Here is an 18,775-nt window from a genome sequence, read left to right on the forward strand (position 1 = left end):
AGCTCATGCTGAATGAGGTAGCCCCAGAAGAAAAGCCTGGCTGCTTGTCCCCAGCACAGTGCCACCCCATTGTGGCTACTCTGCTCCCGTGTCCCAAACTAGTGTTGCACCATGCCACACGCAACGGTGACACGGAGGTGTCCCAGCGCCCGCAGGGCTGGGACGGGGCTCTCCACGGCAGCGCTGCACCGGGTGGCAGGGCCATGCCCATCGCCTGTGCCTTGGAGGACACCATGGTGCCCTGCGCTGCACAGAGAGGCAGTAAGGAAGAAAAAGAAAAGCTTTGTGGGCCCATGCGAGCGCTGCAAAGCTTCACATGTCCGCAGCTGCCGAGTGCTCAAGCACATCTGTCTGGATGCTGGGACCATGGTCACAGGCAAGAGGGTACAAAGTACGGGCCAGAAAAGATGTATGATGAACCATATAGGATTGCTGTTTTGAAAAGAATAAATTTGGTTTCAAATTTGGTTTCAAACACCCCAGTATGATCAGACCTCAGAGGACCCCAACATCTCCTGGGCAGCTCTAAAAATTTTAGCTAACACTGGCCTTAAAAAGACTGGGTGGGAAGAAAAAAAAAAAAGGTGACAAACCATTAGCATTTGCTTTTTTATGTACATTTTGTATCTTGGCTGACCAGCCCCTGGAACAGCCTGGAGAAGGACCACAGTGACATGCACTAGCAGCACCCGCTGCCCCTGGGCTGGGGCAGCTCGGAGCACAGGGCACTTGCATAGCTGGAGGCTGAGCGGGCACAGCGGTAAGGGCGGCCTCCAGCCGGATCCCGCACAGCTGGAGGGTGGCAATAGGGCATCCCACACCGTAACGCAACCTCAGCCTGGGGGGGGACATGGGTACCAGGTGCTGCCGGTGCTACACCAGTGAAACCAGTAACGAAAAGCTCTTACTGCTTGGCGTTAAGTGTACGTGCTGGGACCGGCACCAAATCGTGCTCACAGCACTGAGCTGCTAAGTAAGTGAGAGCCAGCTTACCTCTTCTCCCTTCTCGCCAGCCAGCCCCCGGTCACCCTGGAAGCCCTGCAGTCCCTGGGGAGAGGGAAGAAGGAGCAAAGCAGACAGTGAGGGGCTGCCCAACACTTCCCACCCATCTCCAGCTCCAGCCCCACTCCCCACTCCCCACCATGCCGGCAGCTGCTGCCTCCTGCCCACAGCCACCCCGGTGCAGACTCCCGGGGGGCTATTGAGAGCCCCAAACCTCTCAGCATGGTCCAGTCCCTGTCACCATCCTCCAAAAGCCCCCTGAGAAAGCTTCAAAGCTCAGGCACGTTGCCTGTATTCCCCAGGGATTGCTGCCAGGGGTCTGGAAAAGGGCAGGGACCGTCACACCAACAAGTCACCAGCTTCATAGCTTGAATGCTATCCAGGCAGCCCATAATTGCTTTCATTTCTTTCTCTGCCCCCCCAGTTATTTTATTCTGTAAAAGCAACTAGGAGGTTCAGATGCAGAATTGCAGCCCAGCCCTTGTGCTCAGGCCCACCACAATGCAGGATCTGCAGCACTCAGGTTATCCCAGCTGCACCTTAACACACACATGTGATGTTCTAAAGCCCTTTTATTTGGGAAACATGAACCTTGAGGCACTAATCCAGGACTGCCTGGGTTTGTAGACTTAGGAGGAATATTTTAGTTAAAGGATGCAAGTGAACATAAAGAGCAGCGGCATTAGGAGCCCCTTGTCTCCTGCCCAGGGCTTGGGGCTGCAGCTTCCCCACCCCAACACTGGCCATGCCATGGCCCTGCCTGCCTGCTTGCCCGTGGCTCACCTGCTCTCCCGGCAGCCCCCACGGCCCAGGTTTGCCATCCAGGCCAGGGAAGCCATCCGACCCGGGGTAGCCTGGACGTCCCGGCAAGCCCTGGAGCCCGGGTTCACCCTGGGGAGAAAAAAGGCAAGCATGGAAAATTAAAAAATCCACATCATTATGAAACCAATAAATTAAACGCTGAGCTCTGCCTGCCTCGTACTTTTGCAGCAACACCTGCTAAACACCAAGTATCTCGCAAGGATACGGGGAAGGCTGGCAGGGGAGAAGCTTCGTGTATCCAGGCGCTGCAAGCATTGGGCATGTGGATCTGCCCAGGCTCTCCGACTGAAACTGCGGGACAGTCGCAACCAGTGGCCATCCAGCAAGAAACAAAGTGGAACGCAGGGAAGAAGCAATGCATTAAGAGAAGGTCAAGTGAAAGCCCTCTGCATCTTCTTCTTGATTCTGGGGCTTACGCGCAAAGCCGTTTCTGATGCTTTCCCGCATGCAAGAGCCTGAGCAGATCCTCTGGATTGGGCATCACCAGCTAAAGCTTAGGGGCAGCTTTTTTTATGCCTTAGCTCACTGGCAATTCTGAATTAAGGCAGGATAAAGAGCAGTCTGGAACAAAGACATTTCCCTTCAAATCGCTTTGATTGATTGGATTTCTCAAAAATTTTGGAACATTTGGTCAAGTTCAAAAAATGGACTTTGTTTTAGTTTGTAAAGTCAGAGTTTGAAGGAAGGGCAGAATGAAGCATCTACCTCAGTTACTTCTCAAGTGAAGAATCAGGTTGCAAAAATAGAAAAGTTTGTTTTGGGGAGCTGTGCTTTTCCATCTCCCTCCCCCAAGGGCTTCAGCATCACACAGCCAGCCACACACATCCCCCATGCTCATTAGTGGCCATGTATGCTTGGGGCACTGTTTTGGGGTTGTGTGGTGGGGTTTTGGTAGCAGGGGAGGGGCTGCAGGGGTGGCTCCTGTGAAAAGCTGCTAGAAGCTTCCCCAGCTAAGAAGGGGAACCTGCAGTGGGTGAGGAGATTGGAATGTGAGAGAAACCCCTCTGCAGACATCGAGGTCAGTGAAGAAGGAGGGGAGGAGGTGCGCCGGAGGAGGGGATGCCCCTGCAGCCCGTGGGGAAGACCATGGTGAGGCAGGCTGTCCTCCTGCAGCCCATGGAGGTCCACGGTGGAGCAGATATCCACCTGCAGCCTGTGGAGGACCCCACGCCGGAGCAGGGGGATGCCCCCAAAGATGGCTGTGACTCTGTGGGAAAGCCCGCGCTGGAGCAGTCTGTGACTGAAGAACTGCAGCCCACAGAAAGGACCCACATTGGACAAGTTTGTGGAGAACTGTCTCCCACGGGAAGGACCCCATAGTGGAGCAGGGGAAGAGTGCGGAGTCCTCCTCCCCCTGAGGAGGAAGGAGCAGCAGAGACAAGGTGTGAGGAACCGACCCCAATCCCCATCCCCTGTTCCCCTGCGCCGCTGGAGGGAGGAGGTGGAGAAATCGGGAGTGGAGTTGAGCCAGGAAGGAAGGAAGGGTGAGGGGAAGGTGTTCCAAGGCTTGGTTTTACTTCCTCATATCCTTGTTTTGATTTGATTTGTAGTAAATTAAATTGATTTTGTTTCTTCCCCAAGTTGAGTCTGTCTTTTGCCCGTGACCATAAGTGGGGAGTGATCGCTCCCAGTCCTTGTCTCGACCAGCGAACCTGCCTTTATATTTTCTTCTCATCTCACCGGGGCTGTAGGGGGGAGGAGTGAGCGAGTGGCTTCGTGGTGCTTTCTTACCGGCTGGGCTTAAAACTACGACAGGCACCCAGCCCAAAAGTCAGCATTTTTGCCCCATTCTACATCCAAGTCCAAGCTTTGGGGAATATTCATTATTATTTGCAATTTTGCAAGAAAGAGACCTGGGCTGTGACGTACCTCTGGCTGTGCTCTGTGGCAGGCAAGCCAGAGCAGATGGGCCAAATGCAAAACAGATCATAGGCAAACCCAACACAACCATGTGCTCAGGGGCAGATGCAGCTGGATGAACTCCCTCCTCTTCTTCCTCACCCCTGCTGTCATCCAGTCAGCCTCCGCAGGCAGTGAGAGAAGGGAGCGGAGACCTGCTGGAACCTGAACAGGCATCAAAGACCTCTTGGGCCAAGGTCTAGTAGAAACATGAGCCTTAACAAAAACCACCCCAGGCTGGTCAAGAGCTGCGTCCAAAATTGAGTTGGGTTTCCCTGGTGGAAACCTGCCACACAAAGCCTTTGGTAATTGCCAAAGCAAGAGCAGGGGGCCGGGGACTGGGCTGCGGCCGTGACACAGCCCCCCAAACTGAAGACATCAGGCTTGCAGATGGACTTGTGATGGGTGGAAAAAAATTGCTCCTTTCCATTTCTGTGCTAACCTCCCGCCCCTCCCCAAACTGCTGACTCCCCTCACAGTTCCTGTTTATGTGAAGATAGAGAATAACTTTGGCACCTTTTGGCTAAGCTACGCTGACAGACTCCAGTGTTTACACTCAACCGGCTTAATACAGTCAGTGACACCTTCCAGATGTTGGCAGCCAGTAAAACACCATCCCTGGGGTGAATCCTTGCTGCAAGGGAGTGGGGCCAGGGGTGACAGGACACCTAGCAGCAGGACGTGTGATGGAGAGCAGATACACAGCGCCTGATGATGTAGCTGTGTTTCTTGCCCAAGATACTGACTCCAACTTTTGCCATGAGCTTTTGGGACTCAAAGGTTCAACACAGCTGCCAGGAACCAGTCTGTGTCCTGCTGGCCAGGCCATCCAAATCTTCCTTCAGCATCGATCCATGTAAGCCCAGCCTGTCCGTGGCTCCTCTTCTCAAGCCAGAGGGAAAGCCACCCCAGTGTTGGAGAGGAAGACACAATGACAAAGAAGATGGCAGGAGGAAAGAAAGGTCATTGCTGAGAGGGTGCCAAGGGGACCACGACGCTGTGGTTAAGGTCTCTGGGGAGAGATGCTATGCAGGATGGGAAACACTGGAGGGCTGAAGGAACACGATTGCTCCCGTAGATGGGTGAACAGGGAGATGAGGAGCAGCAGGGGTGGGCGTTGCTGTCCCTTTGGAGCAGCCCAGCAGCAACCAAGACAAACGAGCAAAAGGCAGGGAGGTGCTGGGGGACACCCGTGCATCAGCTCTGTTGAGAGGGACAAGATTTGGGATGCACCAGCTCTTCCCACGAGGGCTGGGTACCAGCGAGCACGGTTGGGAGAGCAGGTGGAAAGCTCCAGCAATGCTGGGAGATTGGGATGTCTGCTTTCCTTTTACCCACGGGGCATCCAAACCCCACAGGCAGCTGTGCTTGCTTGGTCCCAGGGGAGGTGGCTGGGTCCCACGAGGACACACACAGCAGATCCTATTGCGAAGCACAGGCAGAGCTCACACATCCCGTCAGCCAGAGCTGCGGGGAAGGAGGTGGGTGGTTTCCAGAAGGTCACAAAAGGACAGAACCATGCCAACTTGTGTCCACCTGCCTGGGAGGGCATTGGGTGACACAGGGCAGAGTCCAGCACCCAAAGGGACTGTGCTGAGCAGTCACTGAGCCCATGCACCTGCCGGAGCGGGGTGCTGCAAGCACAGGGCAAGAGGACCTGCAGCATGGACTCAGTCAAGGGAACGAGCCTGTTGTGGAGAGCCACCCCTGCCAGCCACAGCAAGGTCCCCAGAGAGAGAACTGGCTCATCACCTCCCATGACCCTTCAAACCAGGCACACATTTCCTTGCACTTTCCCAAACTGGCAAACCTGATTGTTACAGTTCTCCCTCACCCAGCGCTCCAGGGTTTGATCCAAGAGGGGCAGGGTCTTCAAGGGTCCCCAGAACAGCCCCAAGGGCACACTGAACCTCTCCAAACTGGGCTCTCCCCACAGCCAAGCCCCCCACCCTCCCCAGGCAGGCATCCCCGCCAGCACCCCCACTCACCATGTACCCCCGCTGGCCTTTCTCACCCGGCTCCCCCGGATCTCCGCAGGGTCCCTGCACGCAAACAGGGACTGAGTCAACAAACATGTTGCCCCATCCTGAGGGCAGCCCGAGCCTTGCAGAGGCTGTCCTGGGCTGGACAACGAGCAATGCACAGAGGCAGCCTCGGGAAGGGCAGAGCAGGAGGATTCACATCCCTCGGCACACGTGCCACCCTGCCCGCCTTCGCAGGGTCAGCGGCCAGGACAGGTTTGGAGGCAGCAACAGATCTGGTTCCCCATTGCTTTGGTGTCCTACGGGAGGTCAGGATGAGGCGTTTTGCCTTTGTTTCTTTTGCCTCATGGCGCTGCCCTGTTTGCAGAGGCCAGCCAGGGCGGGAAGCAATCCCACGGGCTGTGTGGGCACGGGGCTGCAGACCCACCAGCCTGGTGCTGGCCCCACACAAGTACTACATCAGCTGTTCTCTGGCTTGGTTTTGTGCCTCTGGGAGGGATCCACATGGTCCCTAGCCAAACACGGGGGCAGGAACCCGATGCCCTGGGGAAGATAAGCCAGCATTGTTCAGCTGGCAGAGACAGAGGGGCAGGAGCTGTGTCTGCCAATGAAACCCAGGGAGTTAGATATCAAACATCACCCGGGTTTCGGTGGGAAGCAGACAAGCAAACCATTAGGCTTCTTTGAAATCCAATCCCAAGGCCCTTAATTACAGCATGCCAGAAGCCACCAGGCAGCAGATACTTTTTGAGCAGCCCAGGACTGTGCAAGTGATTGGGGACATCAATTCTGCAAGCTGCCCCAGGCCAACCGGGGTGGCAGTGGGGCCAAGCAGCACCCAGCCGCGGAGGGGACACCAGGGCTTTTCTTACTTACAGGTGCTCCTGTTTTCCCTGGATGCCCTGGGGGCCCGGGGGCTCCGGGTTTTCTCTGGATTAAAAAGAGAAACGTTGGTAAAACAAATCTCACTGACTGAGTGCTTGGAGAGAGGAAAACCCAGTTGACCAAGCCGCGGAAAAACCAAACCACAGAAAGTTGCTTAACAGCAATACTCACCGGCCAGCCTGCATGTAGAAGCTGGTAAAAAGATGATTGCTGAAAGGAGAATGGGAAGAGGGAAGCAAAATGTTAAAAAAAACCTAAATCCCTTTTTGCTGACTTCAAAGTCTTTTTCCTGTTGCTTGGGAAGACACAGGAATGAACCAGTCTGCCAATTAATTTTTTTTTTTTTGTACTATGTGTATGCAAGTCACAGGACAAGGCTTAATCTGAGGACAACATGCAGGAGATAAGGAACTGCTGTCCTCATTAACAAATGAAGACAGAGACCCCATTTCTGAAGTTTTCTGAAATTCAGCTCTCCCATGGATGCCCTAGCAGCCGTGGGACACCAGAAACATTTTGCATGTGGAGAGGTTGGAAATATGTTCTTGGTGAGCTCAGGTACCGTCATATTTAGCCCAGGTTGGACTAAAACCAGCTGTTTCAACACTGCAGTTTGCCCCAGGTGGGAAACCTCATCCTGACCAGCCCCATCTGAAACCCCAGATGAGGAGATCCTCCAGCAGTCATGGCCAGCAGGCTTTCTCCTCGCTGCCTCTAGCAGCCATATCTTTCATGCACCTCCAATTTTTTAGAAGACCAGATGACCACAAAGAGGGAAAAAAACCCACCCAAAAGCCACAGGGTGGGCTAATCCCGTTGTAGCCACAGCTAATCCCACAGTATTTCAACACCAGCATAAAGGTCCTAAAAACTCACGGCACAGCCTCCTCTCCGCACACGTCCAAGCCACGTTTCGCCAAGTTTTGGGAGATGCCCAGGAAACAAAACAATGTCTATCTTCAGCTACCAGCCATCCTCCTGGCCTCCCAGCAGCACAAACCACAGACACTCAGGAGGCAAAACCCACCTTTCCACCTCCTCCTCTTCCTTCCCACAGTAAGCCCAGACATATGGTCCAGGCAGCTCCTCTGAATCCTGGTTTGCATCAAAGGCTAAGAAAAGCTCCCCCCTTGTTCATCACCCCAATCCCAAGCAGCTGGAGAGGCAGGATTCCCACATGCTCCCCAGCTTCAGCCTCGGGGGTGCCAGGAAACCCCCTCCTGTTCCCCCTTCCAAAGATCTATCCTCCGATACCAGAGGAGAGAGAAGGGAAAAAGCCAAGGAACTCATTAACGAAAATAAACACAGACCTTTCAACATATGGAAATATTTCTAATAATGAGCAGGGCTCTCAGGGGCAGATGATGGATGGATGCATTTAACTAGCTCTAACGCCGCACCAGGCATCTCGGTTCCTTTCAAGTTGATCCCAAATTGATTACTGTGAGTGAACGGGTGCAGTCCCTGCCAGCCTGCCAGGGCCAGGCCATGGTCCTCTTGTCCAGCCAGTTCTTATTTCCCTCAAAAGCTGCTCACAAAAACTTTTTTGGGCTCTTGGAGCATGGCCAATGCTTTTGCCTTGTCTTGGGAATCAGTGAATTCAGATTCACTTGGGACAGGATATTATTTCATTAGGCTTCCAAAAAAAAAAAAAATCCAACCTTTTAAAGGGGGGGGGGAATCTCATAAGAGATGTGAACTCATATTTCGGAGCACCAGATGCCAAGGGGAGGGGAGAGAAATTAATTGCCTTCTACAATTTCAGCAGGAAATAGTCGGCGCTTTGCTCGCTGCAGCTCTGGTCAGCAGGGAGCTGCGTGACGGGTACAGGCATTGTAAGCAAACGGAGGGGATGGAGGATGGGGAGTGATTGCCGTATGGATCTGTCCTCCTGTAAAACTCCAGCCTGAGAGCAGGGCAGAGAAAACCCTTCCGACAGCTCTGCAGGGAGCAGGTCATGCCCTGCAACACGGTCTTGGCCACCCTCCCCAGGGCGTTGCAAAATGGTGTGTACGTTTCATCCAGGTATTAAGTAATAGAGTGAACCTTGCCATTGAATTCTGTGAAGTCGTGCTTTTATATAAATTCCTATTAAATCATTTTTCTTTTGCTAATACCATTGGAAGTGATTCTTTAAGCATTCCAAACCACTCCATTTTGCGACACAGGGCCATAAAGCCACGCAGTCACAGAACTGCATTAGCTGCTGACCTTTCAGTAGCAGGAAATCCCTAAAGGTTGCCTCCTTTTTGCATGGAACAATATTTTCTTTTGCTCTAATGTTACCAGCCCTCATTTCCCAGCCTGACCTCTTGCTTTTAAAGGTATTGGGAGAGATAAAGAGAAAGGACTCTAGCGCTGCAGATTGAGCTCCCTAATAACTGAGGGAGCTCCGGTTCTCCTTCCTCCTTCCCTGGCTTCTGGGACTCCACCACTACCAAAGTCAACACTACCAGAACAAGACACCAACGGTTCCTATCCCTTGAGTTACACCAAGACAACTTCCTGGCAAACCCAATGTCTGTCAACATGTCATGAACAAAAATGTGGGACGGGGGCTTGGGGCAGAATCACGGTGGCCTTAAGCTGTTTTTGCTCAATTGCCATGAACAGCAAAGGCTTGTTTCACCAGGAGGGATGCTCAATAGCCTTTCCTGCTCCTAACAGCCATAGCTGCTCTGGGACGGTCACTGATGTCCCTTGCTTTCCCGGTCCATCATTCTGCATTGCGTCCCCTGGCCTGAGAGTGGCTTCTCTAACTTGCATTTCCAAAAGCTGAGCCAACAACAAACCCCAGCAGGCCAGGATGTCCCCCTGCAGCCCCAAAATCACAAGCACTCGGTTCACAAGAGCAGCACTGTGCCAAGCCACAGCATTTCTCCAGCCCCCAAGTAAGTTGTAGGAGGCTGCAGAAGCAGACAGCCCCCCCATTCTCACAGCAGCCAGCACTCCGCTTTTCACCCCTGTGCTATCTCAACAAAGATTAGCAAAACCCAGCCCACGGCTTTGCACTCCCGTTTCCTGCTGCCGAGCAAAACGCCGGCACTGCCGGTGTCATACAGCTACAGACACAATAGCCCAGCAAGGCTTTCGGGTGCCCCACGTCATCCTTGCTAGACACTGCCTTCCCCTCGAGATCGACACTTTGCCAAAAGCACCGGGCCAAGTGCCAGGACGCAAACCCCCTGGGAGCCTGTGGCCAGGGCCCCGGCAGCCTTCCAGCTTTGGCTTCCCAAACGCAGACGAGACTGTCTGCTCCCTCCAGCGTTCCCAATGCCTAAGCACTGAAGGTGGTGGTACACCAAAGAAATCATGGTCTACGGCAACATCCATAGGCATGAACGTTTCTGCCTGCAGAAGAACAAAGCCTATGGTCCCTTCCCAAATGCAGGCAGGAAAAAAAAATGCAATTCTGACTGAGCGTGCAGAGCAAAGAGCGTCAGCAGCCCTGCAGAGTGCTGTAGCCATGCCCTGACACAACAGGAATTGATTATGCAGATGTCTACCCCAAACACCCTGGGAGGAAGGCAATTGCCCTGGCGCAGACATGGAGATGCTCTCTGCCACTGCAGGCTTCTTCCAGCCAGCACTTCCAGCTCGCTATCCTATCCCCATTTACTCTGGTCTCACAGTGTTTGCCTGCAACAGGTCCTGTGAGCATTGATAACAGCAGAGCACCTGCTCTAGAGCAGCAGGAGGACAGGAGAACATGGAGGTCCTCCAGGTCAGCCAAGATATCTCCCAATGATCAGCTCTGCTGCATTTCCCAGAAGGAATCTGATCTCTAAGGCAGGTATTTATCTTCTGCAGCTGCTTTGATCCATTCCAACACAAAACTGCAAGGGGCAGGTCTGGCCCAAGAACTTCTGGTCAGTCAATCCAAGCTCAGAGCCAGACCAGCACAGGGCCACTCTCCACCTTGTACCTCCTGCCAGCATCGTCCCTTCCTCAGGGTGTGCTGTGCTGGCAGAGCAGAGGTCCTCCTCACTGTATTGTCTTGCCAGCATTAAAGGCATTTGCCCTGGAGCAGAAGGTGCCATCACCCCTCTTCACAAATGAATGAGTTGAAGATAAGTCAAACATCCTGCCCAAGGTCATTAAAGCTTTTAGAGAGCCTGAGCATTGAGCCTGGCCTCTCACCGGCCCATTACTCTGCCTGTTGCACCAACTTGCCTTGCAAGCCACCCTGCCCAGCATCTGCTTTGAGCAGCTGATATCCAGACAGGTTGCAGTCCCATCAGAGGGACATTACAGATGCAAAACGCAGAAAGCATCCCTGCTCCAGGGAGCTCCAGCCCCAGGTTGGTAAGGTGCCTAAGACAATTAGAAACCCAATGCCTTCAGCTATTGCCCTGCCTGGCTCAGGCAAGGCTGGAGAGGGAGTTTGAAATTAAGCTTAATCACAGCAGTGACTGTGCTGTCAGGAGTCAGGGAACCTGGACGAGGCCGGCTGGGTTGTTGCAGTGATCGCTCCCATGGTGCATGGAGTTTTGCAGCAGCTGAAGCACTCCTGCTTCCCTGCAGGTCCTGTCCCCACTCCTGTGCTCCCCACAGCAGCAGGGTTCGGGTGAGAAAATATCTTGTCTTGGCAAGAAGCTTGATGGGCACAAACCCCGCGAGCCAAAGCCACAGCACACAGCTGGGGCATGGCAGAAAACTGGGATATGGTGGAAAACAGAAGCAATGCTTTGTAACTGGGCAATGCAGAGCAGGAGAAGGGCTTTCTTCCGCATGGCTTGGATCTTCTTTGGCCCCTATCCTACAGGGGTAGGGCATGAACCACCCTTGGGAAGTCATGGATGTGTGTGGACCATGGGGACCCAAGATCTCGCAGTCAGTCACAGGGAAAAGAGGGATAGCTGTGTGAGCACAGCTGTAAATTGGGCGCACGCTGATCCCATTTCACCCAAGGACAGCTACCCACAGAGCCATCCCCAGCAAGCTGCACCTCTCTCCTTGGCATCCTTCCTCTGCCACCACCTGCCTACCCTGCCTCTGTACTCCCACCCAACAGATTAGGAATTTCAAACCCTTCTTCCCAGCTCTCATCCCAGCAGAGCAGAGAGGTGCCTGCACGGGAGCTGATGGGGAGGTGTAAGTGGAGCTCCCCGTGCATTTCCCTGCTGCGGCTGTAACTCACCGTGAACATCTGCCAGTCCTCCCTGGAGTTCCTCCAGAGAACGATGGTGGGGACACCAGGGATGCCCACAGGGCCTGGGTCACCTGGGGGGCCTGTCCGCCCCATGGCTCCAGGGTACCCCTAGGAAGACAAGGGCAGCTCCTTAAAACCGGCTGGGGGTTTAACAGTCAACACATGCTGGACACAGGCTCTGGTTCACGTCAACCTCTGAGCGGAGTCTGGGTCTAGGCACATTCCTGGGTTCAAACCAGCTCTTAAGAACTAAATAACCCTGACAACAGGGAAAGCAAAACAAATGAGCTTCATATGCCCATTCCTGTGCCCAGACCCATCTAAATGTCACAGATACTGAAGCTAACGCACGCGGACTTGTGGGGCAACGAGTTTGCCCCTCTACAGCTTGGGAAATATGTAAATTGCTGTGCAAAGGTGGTTAGGAGCACACTCGCTGTTTTACTGATGGGGAAACTGAGGCACCACCCTTAATCCAGAGCATCTCCAAGCATCTGTCAGTGCACTAGGCAATGCTGTGTGCAGCAGGAGACTGAGCTGTGCCATGCAGGCTGCTGCGTGCCGGGTTCCTGGAGCAGAAAGGGCAGCTGTGGGTCTGACCAACGCAGTGCTGGAGAACAGATGTCCCTCCAAGGTAAGCTGGTGGATATTGTATGGGGCTGCACTTTGGGACACACCAGCATCCCTCCTCCAGATGACCTGAGCTAAAACTGCTTCATCTCCCTGCTCTGCTGTGCCATTAAGTGGCTCAGAGGAAAGACAGCAGCTTGTCCGGTCAGCTCAGTCCTGAGCCTGGGCTTAAAAAACCCAGCAAAAGTAGTTCTTTCCTCTTCCAGACACACATAAAGGGCCACCAGACTGCAGCTTCAGAAGCTCACACTACTCTCCTGATGAAAAACACCAAAACCAACTCAAACCTTCTATAGTATTTGCCCCAGACCCTACACCTCATCCCGTACCTTCCCATGTTTTTCTGCATACTCACTTTGTCTCCTTTGGGTCCCACCAGTCCACGTCTCCCAGGACAGCCCTGAAAGGCAAAGGAAGAGAGCTATGTCACCCCAAAGGAGGACCCCCCGCAACCAGGGGAGATCCCACGGTGGCTGGGTGACCAGTGCCATGGCCAGGGCCATCCCTGCCCCAGGGAAGCAAGAACTGAAACGGCTTATTCAGAGCCAACTAGCAGCATCAAGTCCCAAAGAAACACCCCAAAGATGGGTGGGGTGGAAAGTGCACCCTATTTTATGCTTCTCCCTTCCCACTCTCCTGCCCTGGCATCAGAAAGCAGCTCTGCTCGGCCAGCTAAGCAGCATAATCCTGCGGCATCCATCACAGAAACGCCCCAGACCATATGGCTGGGGAGCAGAAGCACATTTCCTGACACCTGGGGAGGAAAGGCAGTGTGTTAGGAAAAACTCCCATAAAGCTGGATCATGGCCACACACTCAAACAGTAGTTTGGATGAGGATGCAAACATCTGTGGCTTCTAACTTGTGTGAGAACCAATCTAGCTGATCTCTAGTCAAAAGTACATTTTGGCCAAGCGGCGACCCCACTTCAGGGCTTACCGAAGCATCTGTCCAGACAGAAACAAAGTCAGATGGGAGATCCTGGCTTTTCTCGATGAAAGAAATCCACTTGGAAGATCTCAGCAGAGACTGATAACATGCCAGGCTGCAGCAGAACGTCTACCTGCATGTCTGCTGCAGAGCTGCAGCTCTGATGGCTTCAACTACAGCTGCCGTTTTGGTTCTGAGCTTGCAAACAGTCTTGTCCAAGCCCAGTAGCAAGCCTGGGAATCCACACTGAATTAACACAACCCCAGCATAGACATGGCTGCATCCCCGTGACCACTGAGGCAGTCCCACTCGGGTAGCAGCCAGCCCTGACCTCACTGCCTTGTGTCAACGGGATGGGTAAAAAGGCCAAGATGTATGTCCAGAAACAGCTTTGGCACTGAGGGATGCTTCACCAAAGAGACTTTGATCACCTAAAGTGCCTAGATCTGAAGCCCATAGGGCTCCATGTCTCAGTTCCCCCTCCCTGGGGGCTGGGGGCTGTGCCCCCCGTGCCTGGTTTGTGTACGGCACGTGTTTGTGCCAAATGGCACACACAGCGGCAGTGATGCTGGCAACTCTGGTCTGATTTTCAAACCTTGGGTATAGAACCATAGAATCATTTAGGTTGGAAAAGACTTTAAGACCTTAAGATCTCTCTTAAGAGTAAACCTAACACTGCCAAGTCCACCATTGCTGAAGGAGGTAAAATTCCTGCCCGCTGTACCCAATATTGAAACACGCACCAGAATGGGCATGGACCTGTCCCAGTGCCAGGCAGCCCCTCTATTTATCCACCCAGCACACCTGCTTTAAGGTGTTGTATGTGTGCTGCTGAGAGACCACTTCTGTAGGAAGGTACCCAGTTTGGAGTCACTGGGATTTTACTGCGAGCACCATGTACCTGTTGCAAGGTGCCTGGGGACAGGCTCATCCCCTCTGCCCTGGGTGCAGATATAAATTAGAGCCTTCAATAAGTCCTGCCTCCCCCCGATCCCCCTCAAAAGAGCTATGGGGTCCAGTCACTTCTGGGTGCAGCCCCTAGCTTAGCTGCTGCGTGGACACCCGCTGCCCTCGGTCCGCAGCTGAGATACACCAGCAGCTGATGGGGTGCCCAACAAACCCCTCCTCCAACATGGTCATCAGTGGGTCACGGTGCTCCACGGAGGACCCTTAAATGCACCAGGACCCTCTGTGAGATGGCCAAAGAGCCATGCCTCCTCCTGCTCCTCGGCTCTTGCCACAGCCACCCCCAGCACAAACACCAGCGTTGCAAAGCCAACACGTGCAGTCCTAGTGCAGGGTGGAGGGACAGGACCAAGCCATGGTCACAACAGCACCCTCTGAAATTTGATGGCATCTATTTCTCTCCCTTAAGCAGCTCCCAAGCTGATACCATTTTGTGCAAACCAAAAAGAACAATTCAGAACACCAGAAACAATGAACCCAAGGGCTGTAACGTTTCAGGAAAGAAAAATGAAAATCAGTCCAAGAGATCTCATCCAGAAAGCAGTGGGTGTTTTGCCCTGCAAACTGCACACAGCACCTCTCTGCAGCACCATCCCTCCTCCTGCAGCGTGACCCAACGGCTGCGGCCCGGGGTGCTGTGAAACAGCGGATGGCTCCTGCGAGGAAAGCACAGAGAAGGCTTTGCTTTTGCCTGTCGCCCAGGTTCACGCCATCCCTGACACCAGATGCCTCCAGCAGGATTCAATTTAAGCCTACGGATAGGAACCACGTCTCTGCTCCTAAACAGCCAGTGCTAAGTTTGAGTAACAGAAACCAAAAAAGAAAAAAGAAAAGCCTGTGGGGACGTACTGACAGCTGGGAACCCCCATGAAACACTGTCTATGAAAGCCAAGCAGCTTTTGAATACTGACAACACAATGAAATCCCTGCAAGGAGGATTAGCAAGATCATAAAAATCAGCAGCTTTTAAAGAAACACTTTCCACTTCTTGTAACGTGTTGGTTTTTTTCCCCACTGATCTCCAATGCCGTTACAGTGGATGATGACTGGGATGGGAGCTGAGGGCACGTGGTCTGCAGGGTCTACAGACCATAAATGCCCTGAACAGCATTAGGGCATGATCAGGACTTGGCAGGATGATAAATAAACCTCCATCCACACCTCCTGACTGGAACAGCTACTCAAAGTGTTTTTGCAAAGGCAGAAAAATCTCTGAGGGTGGCAAACCAGATGTATGTGAACCTGCACCAAGGGAGAGGACCCATCATGTGGTGGGGCAGGGCTGGAAGTCTGTGCTCCACTGATGTCTCTGATTGACACTGCCAGTGAAAGAGGAGGAGAAAAACCTCACAGGTGAAAAGGTTAATGCTAAAACTCCATTGTTTCCAAACCTTTCCTCTAAGAACAATGAGAGGTGTCATCTTCAGACACCCACACTGCCCTGTGCCCAGGTCTCCTAAGCCGGGTTGGAGCTGCTTGTACCTGTGTTTCCACCCAGGATGCTCATGACCAAGAATAAAAACCATCTCAATGCTTTCTACAGGAGGGAAAAGCAATTCTCTCCTTGCTGGGTCCCCTTATCGTGCTGCCTCCCCTCCTGCTGGCTGACAGCAGGGCTGTCAAACGCCATGACGTTTCCTCCACTCCCGGGATTTTTTCATCCTTCAGCATCTGTTCCTTTTGCCATTTTCTTCTATTTTTGCAGGCAATAGCTGCAGCAGCAAGGAGATGGCTCGAGGGGGAAGCTAGCGGTCCTAAATTTAACTGTTATCCTACGAAGCCTGGCTCATAGATGATGAATTTAGCGCCAGGTCCCTCAAACACAACTGTAAAAACAGCCGTGTGTGGAGACCTGCCCTGCAGCGTCCAGATGAACCCCCAGGGCAGCCCCGAGCTCAGGGCATCCCAGACGGCTTTCACGTGGGGGTCTGCCCAGGGGGGAGAAGGAGGTTCCCATGGCCGCTTCTGGCAGTGGCACTGGGTAAATGAAATGCAAGTTGATTTTAACTGTTAAGAAAATTTAACCAAATTAGGGAAATCATTTGGGGAGAAGAAATAAACATGGGAAAATATGTAAAAACATTTTTCAGCTACTTCCCAAAGAAGACTGATGACTTCTCTAAAGATTTATCTATTCTAAGTTTACCATTTTTTTTAATTTCCCTTTTTTTTAATCTGCTACGATGGATCAGTAATCTGAAAAATAATCAAAACTTATTTCAAGACAAATTCAATGCTCTGCTTTGAACTACCACAAATTTTGAGGTGTCACAGTGGTAGAGAAGCAAAGGACAGGGATGCCAGCAGGGGCCACGGGCTGATACCTGGGGTTTGCTGTGGGGCAGGGGCTAGAGGAGATGGCTTGGCCTCACTCTGAGCCCCTCAGCCTGCCTCTGGGCAGGACCAGGGTGAAATGAAAACCAACAATGTGGTTACGTGACTTGAGACCATCTCTAGAGCAGGGGAGAGTTGCCAGTGAAGTTTCTTCAGGGACATCAAAAAACCACCTTGCAGGACCAGGCTGGTGCACAGGCCCATGCTACTGAATGGAGGTTTCCCTGCCCAGTTTCCCACAGCGAGCTGCTGGAACTGCAGCTCAACAGCCTGCACCCGCCACCCACTCCGGAGGGGAAGATGCACCACCACCCATCCCTCCCCTCCTGCCATCATCTCCGCCACTCACCGGCAGCCCCGGTGGTCCCGGCAGCCCCGGTGGTCCCGGCTTCATGTGACCCTGCTGTCTGTGTGCCACCGGTGAGACGGGGTGCTCCGGGCGGGCAGCACTGTCCCCGAGCCCCGGGACAGTGGGGCTGGCTGCTACCAGAGGATGCTCTGGGACATTCACCACTGACCCTGTCCCCAGGGGACCTTTGGGCACATTTCCTTTGGGGGCAGCTGCCTGACGTGCCAATGGGGAGACCTTGGTGAAGGTGGCAGGCGTGTCCAGGTCAGTGATGGCATTGCTGGGTTTGCCAGGCGAGAGCTGCCGCCGGGTGCCCGCATCACCCGTCAGCTTCTCTGTGGTGACGTTCTCCTCCTGGGGGTCGGAGGCACGCTCCTTCTTGGCTGCTCTGTGTGTTTTGATGGAGGGTCCTGGGTGGAGAAAAGCACCATCAGGTACCCAGGCAATGCGACGGTGTGCAGGAGAAAGGGAGGAAACCACATCTATGGACTCACCGGAGCTACCAGCGACCCATGGGCTGCTCCTGGCGAGCCCTGGCCTGCCGGGGCCAGTAATTTTATTATAGGTGGAGTTCAACAGCTCAAAGCCTTCATCCTCAATAGAAAGGCTGCCCTCCTCCTCCTCCTCCTCCTCAGCCGATGGCATCTCAGTAGCAGAGAGTGAAGTCAGGGCGCTCCCATCAGGCTGGAGGTGGAGGGTCTCCTGGGTATCCTCCCATGTCCAAGGTGGCCCCAGTGTCAAATCTGAATTGGTGAGTCTGGAGTCCTGAAAAGGACGAAGAAAGAAAAAAAAAAAGTTGAAGTTTTCACTTTTTTTTCCCCCTTCCCTGCTCAAGACACTTGTGCTTCTTAATTTCCCACGTGCATGAATGCTGCTGTGGGGACAAGGCAGCTCACGGCTTGCGAGCTCCAGGCAGGAGCCCCCGAGCTCCAGGGCAGCTCGTCAGCAACAGGCAGGTCAGTTCATCCATCTACAAAACAAAACTCACCCTCCACAAGGGACACAAGCCAGCTGTTGCATGGGCCATTCTAACATGAACCTCCCTCTCACAGTCCTGCTTCAGTGATCCCCCCCGCAATTTTCTATGTTGGAGGGGCATCGAGAGAAGGGCCCATAGCCTAATGACAGAAATCCAAGCTTGAGAGCATTACTAAAACAATTGAAGCAAATGTATAGAGTTACACTGGGGATCAGTCTGCCCCGTAGGCCTTCGATTTTGCTGCTTCTGCGTATTTTGAGGCTCCGGGTGGTCTGGGAGGAACGGTACAGGCAGGTCGGAGGGGAGCTCACAGCCCCCACCACACATCTTCCCAATCAAGCAGCTGCAATAGCACTGCTGGCAAACCTCCAAGGGTCAGGAAGGGAAGGCAGACACAAGCCCAAGTGGAGCCTCCTGGACACTTGCGGCAAATTGATTTAAGGCAGTGGCTTGCAAGAGACTCGCTCTGTCTTCAGCTGCCACGTTAAATGGTCCCTGCAGGACAGTGCAGGTCGCAATGGCTCTTTCAGCCCTACAACCACCAGAGGAGCCCAGGCATCACCCATGGATGGAGGAAAACTGAAATGTTGATAGAAATATCTACACTCAAGACAAAAGCACTGAATGTGAAAAGGGAGTTAAACTTTAGAGAGCTACCTGCATTTAAAATGCACATCAGTCTTACATCCAGCACCAGTGTAAGCGTCTCAGACTTGCACGCTGAGCCACATGTGCACAGACCCATGGTTGGGTTGGTTGGTGGCTGTGAAGGACCTTCACCTCTCCTGGAACAGCTGGCAGCATTTCCATCAGCCCCCGCATGCCCACCAGCCCCTGCTCAGAGAT

The 18,775-nt window shown here is 53.3% G+C and overlaps 1 protein-coding gene across 4 annotated transcripts in view; it reads right to left on the bottom strand.

The window, feature by feature from the left end:
• LOC128154655 (collagen alpha-1(I) chain-like) overlaps positions 1–18,775 on the bottom strand; it is a 98,186-nt gene that overhangs the window by 23,950 nt on the left and 55,461 nt on the right. For all 4 annotated transcript variants that reach the window (XM_052815584.1, XM_052815585.1, XM_052815582.1 and 1 more), the window contains 9 exons: positions 17,445–17,715; positions 16,951–17,360; positions 12,728–12,772; positions 11,731–11,850; positions 6,762–6,800; positions 6,582–6,635; positions 5,712–5,765; positions 1,786–1,893; positions 994–1,047 (listed from right to left, as the gene is read on the bottom strand). In XM_052815584.1, coding sequence (XP_052671544.1) covers positions 994–1,047; positions 1,786–1,893; positions 5,712–5,765; positions 6,582–6,635; positions 6,762–6,800; positions 11,731–11,850; positions 12,728–12,772; positions 16,951–17,360; positions 17,445–17,715 — 1,155 coding nt within the window. The remainder of the gene's footprint in view (positions 1–993; positions 1,048–1,785; positions 1,894–5,711; positions 5,766–6,581; positions 6,636–6,761; positions 6,801–11,730; positions 11,851–12,727; positions 12,773–16,950; positions 17,361–17,444; positions 17,716–18,775) is intronic.

This window comes from Harpia harpyja, chromosome 19 (assembly GCF_026419915.1).
Source record: "Harpia harpyja isolate bHarHar1 chromosome 19, bHarHar1 primary haplotype, whole genome shotgun sequence".
NCBI classification, from domain to species: Eukaryota; Metazoa; Chordata; class Aves; order Accipitriformes; family Accipitridae; genus Harpia; species Harpia harpyja.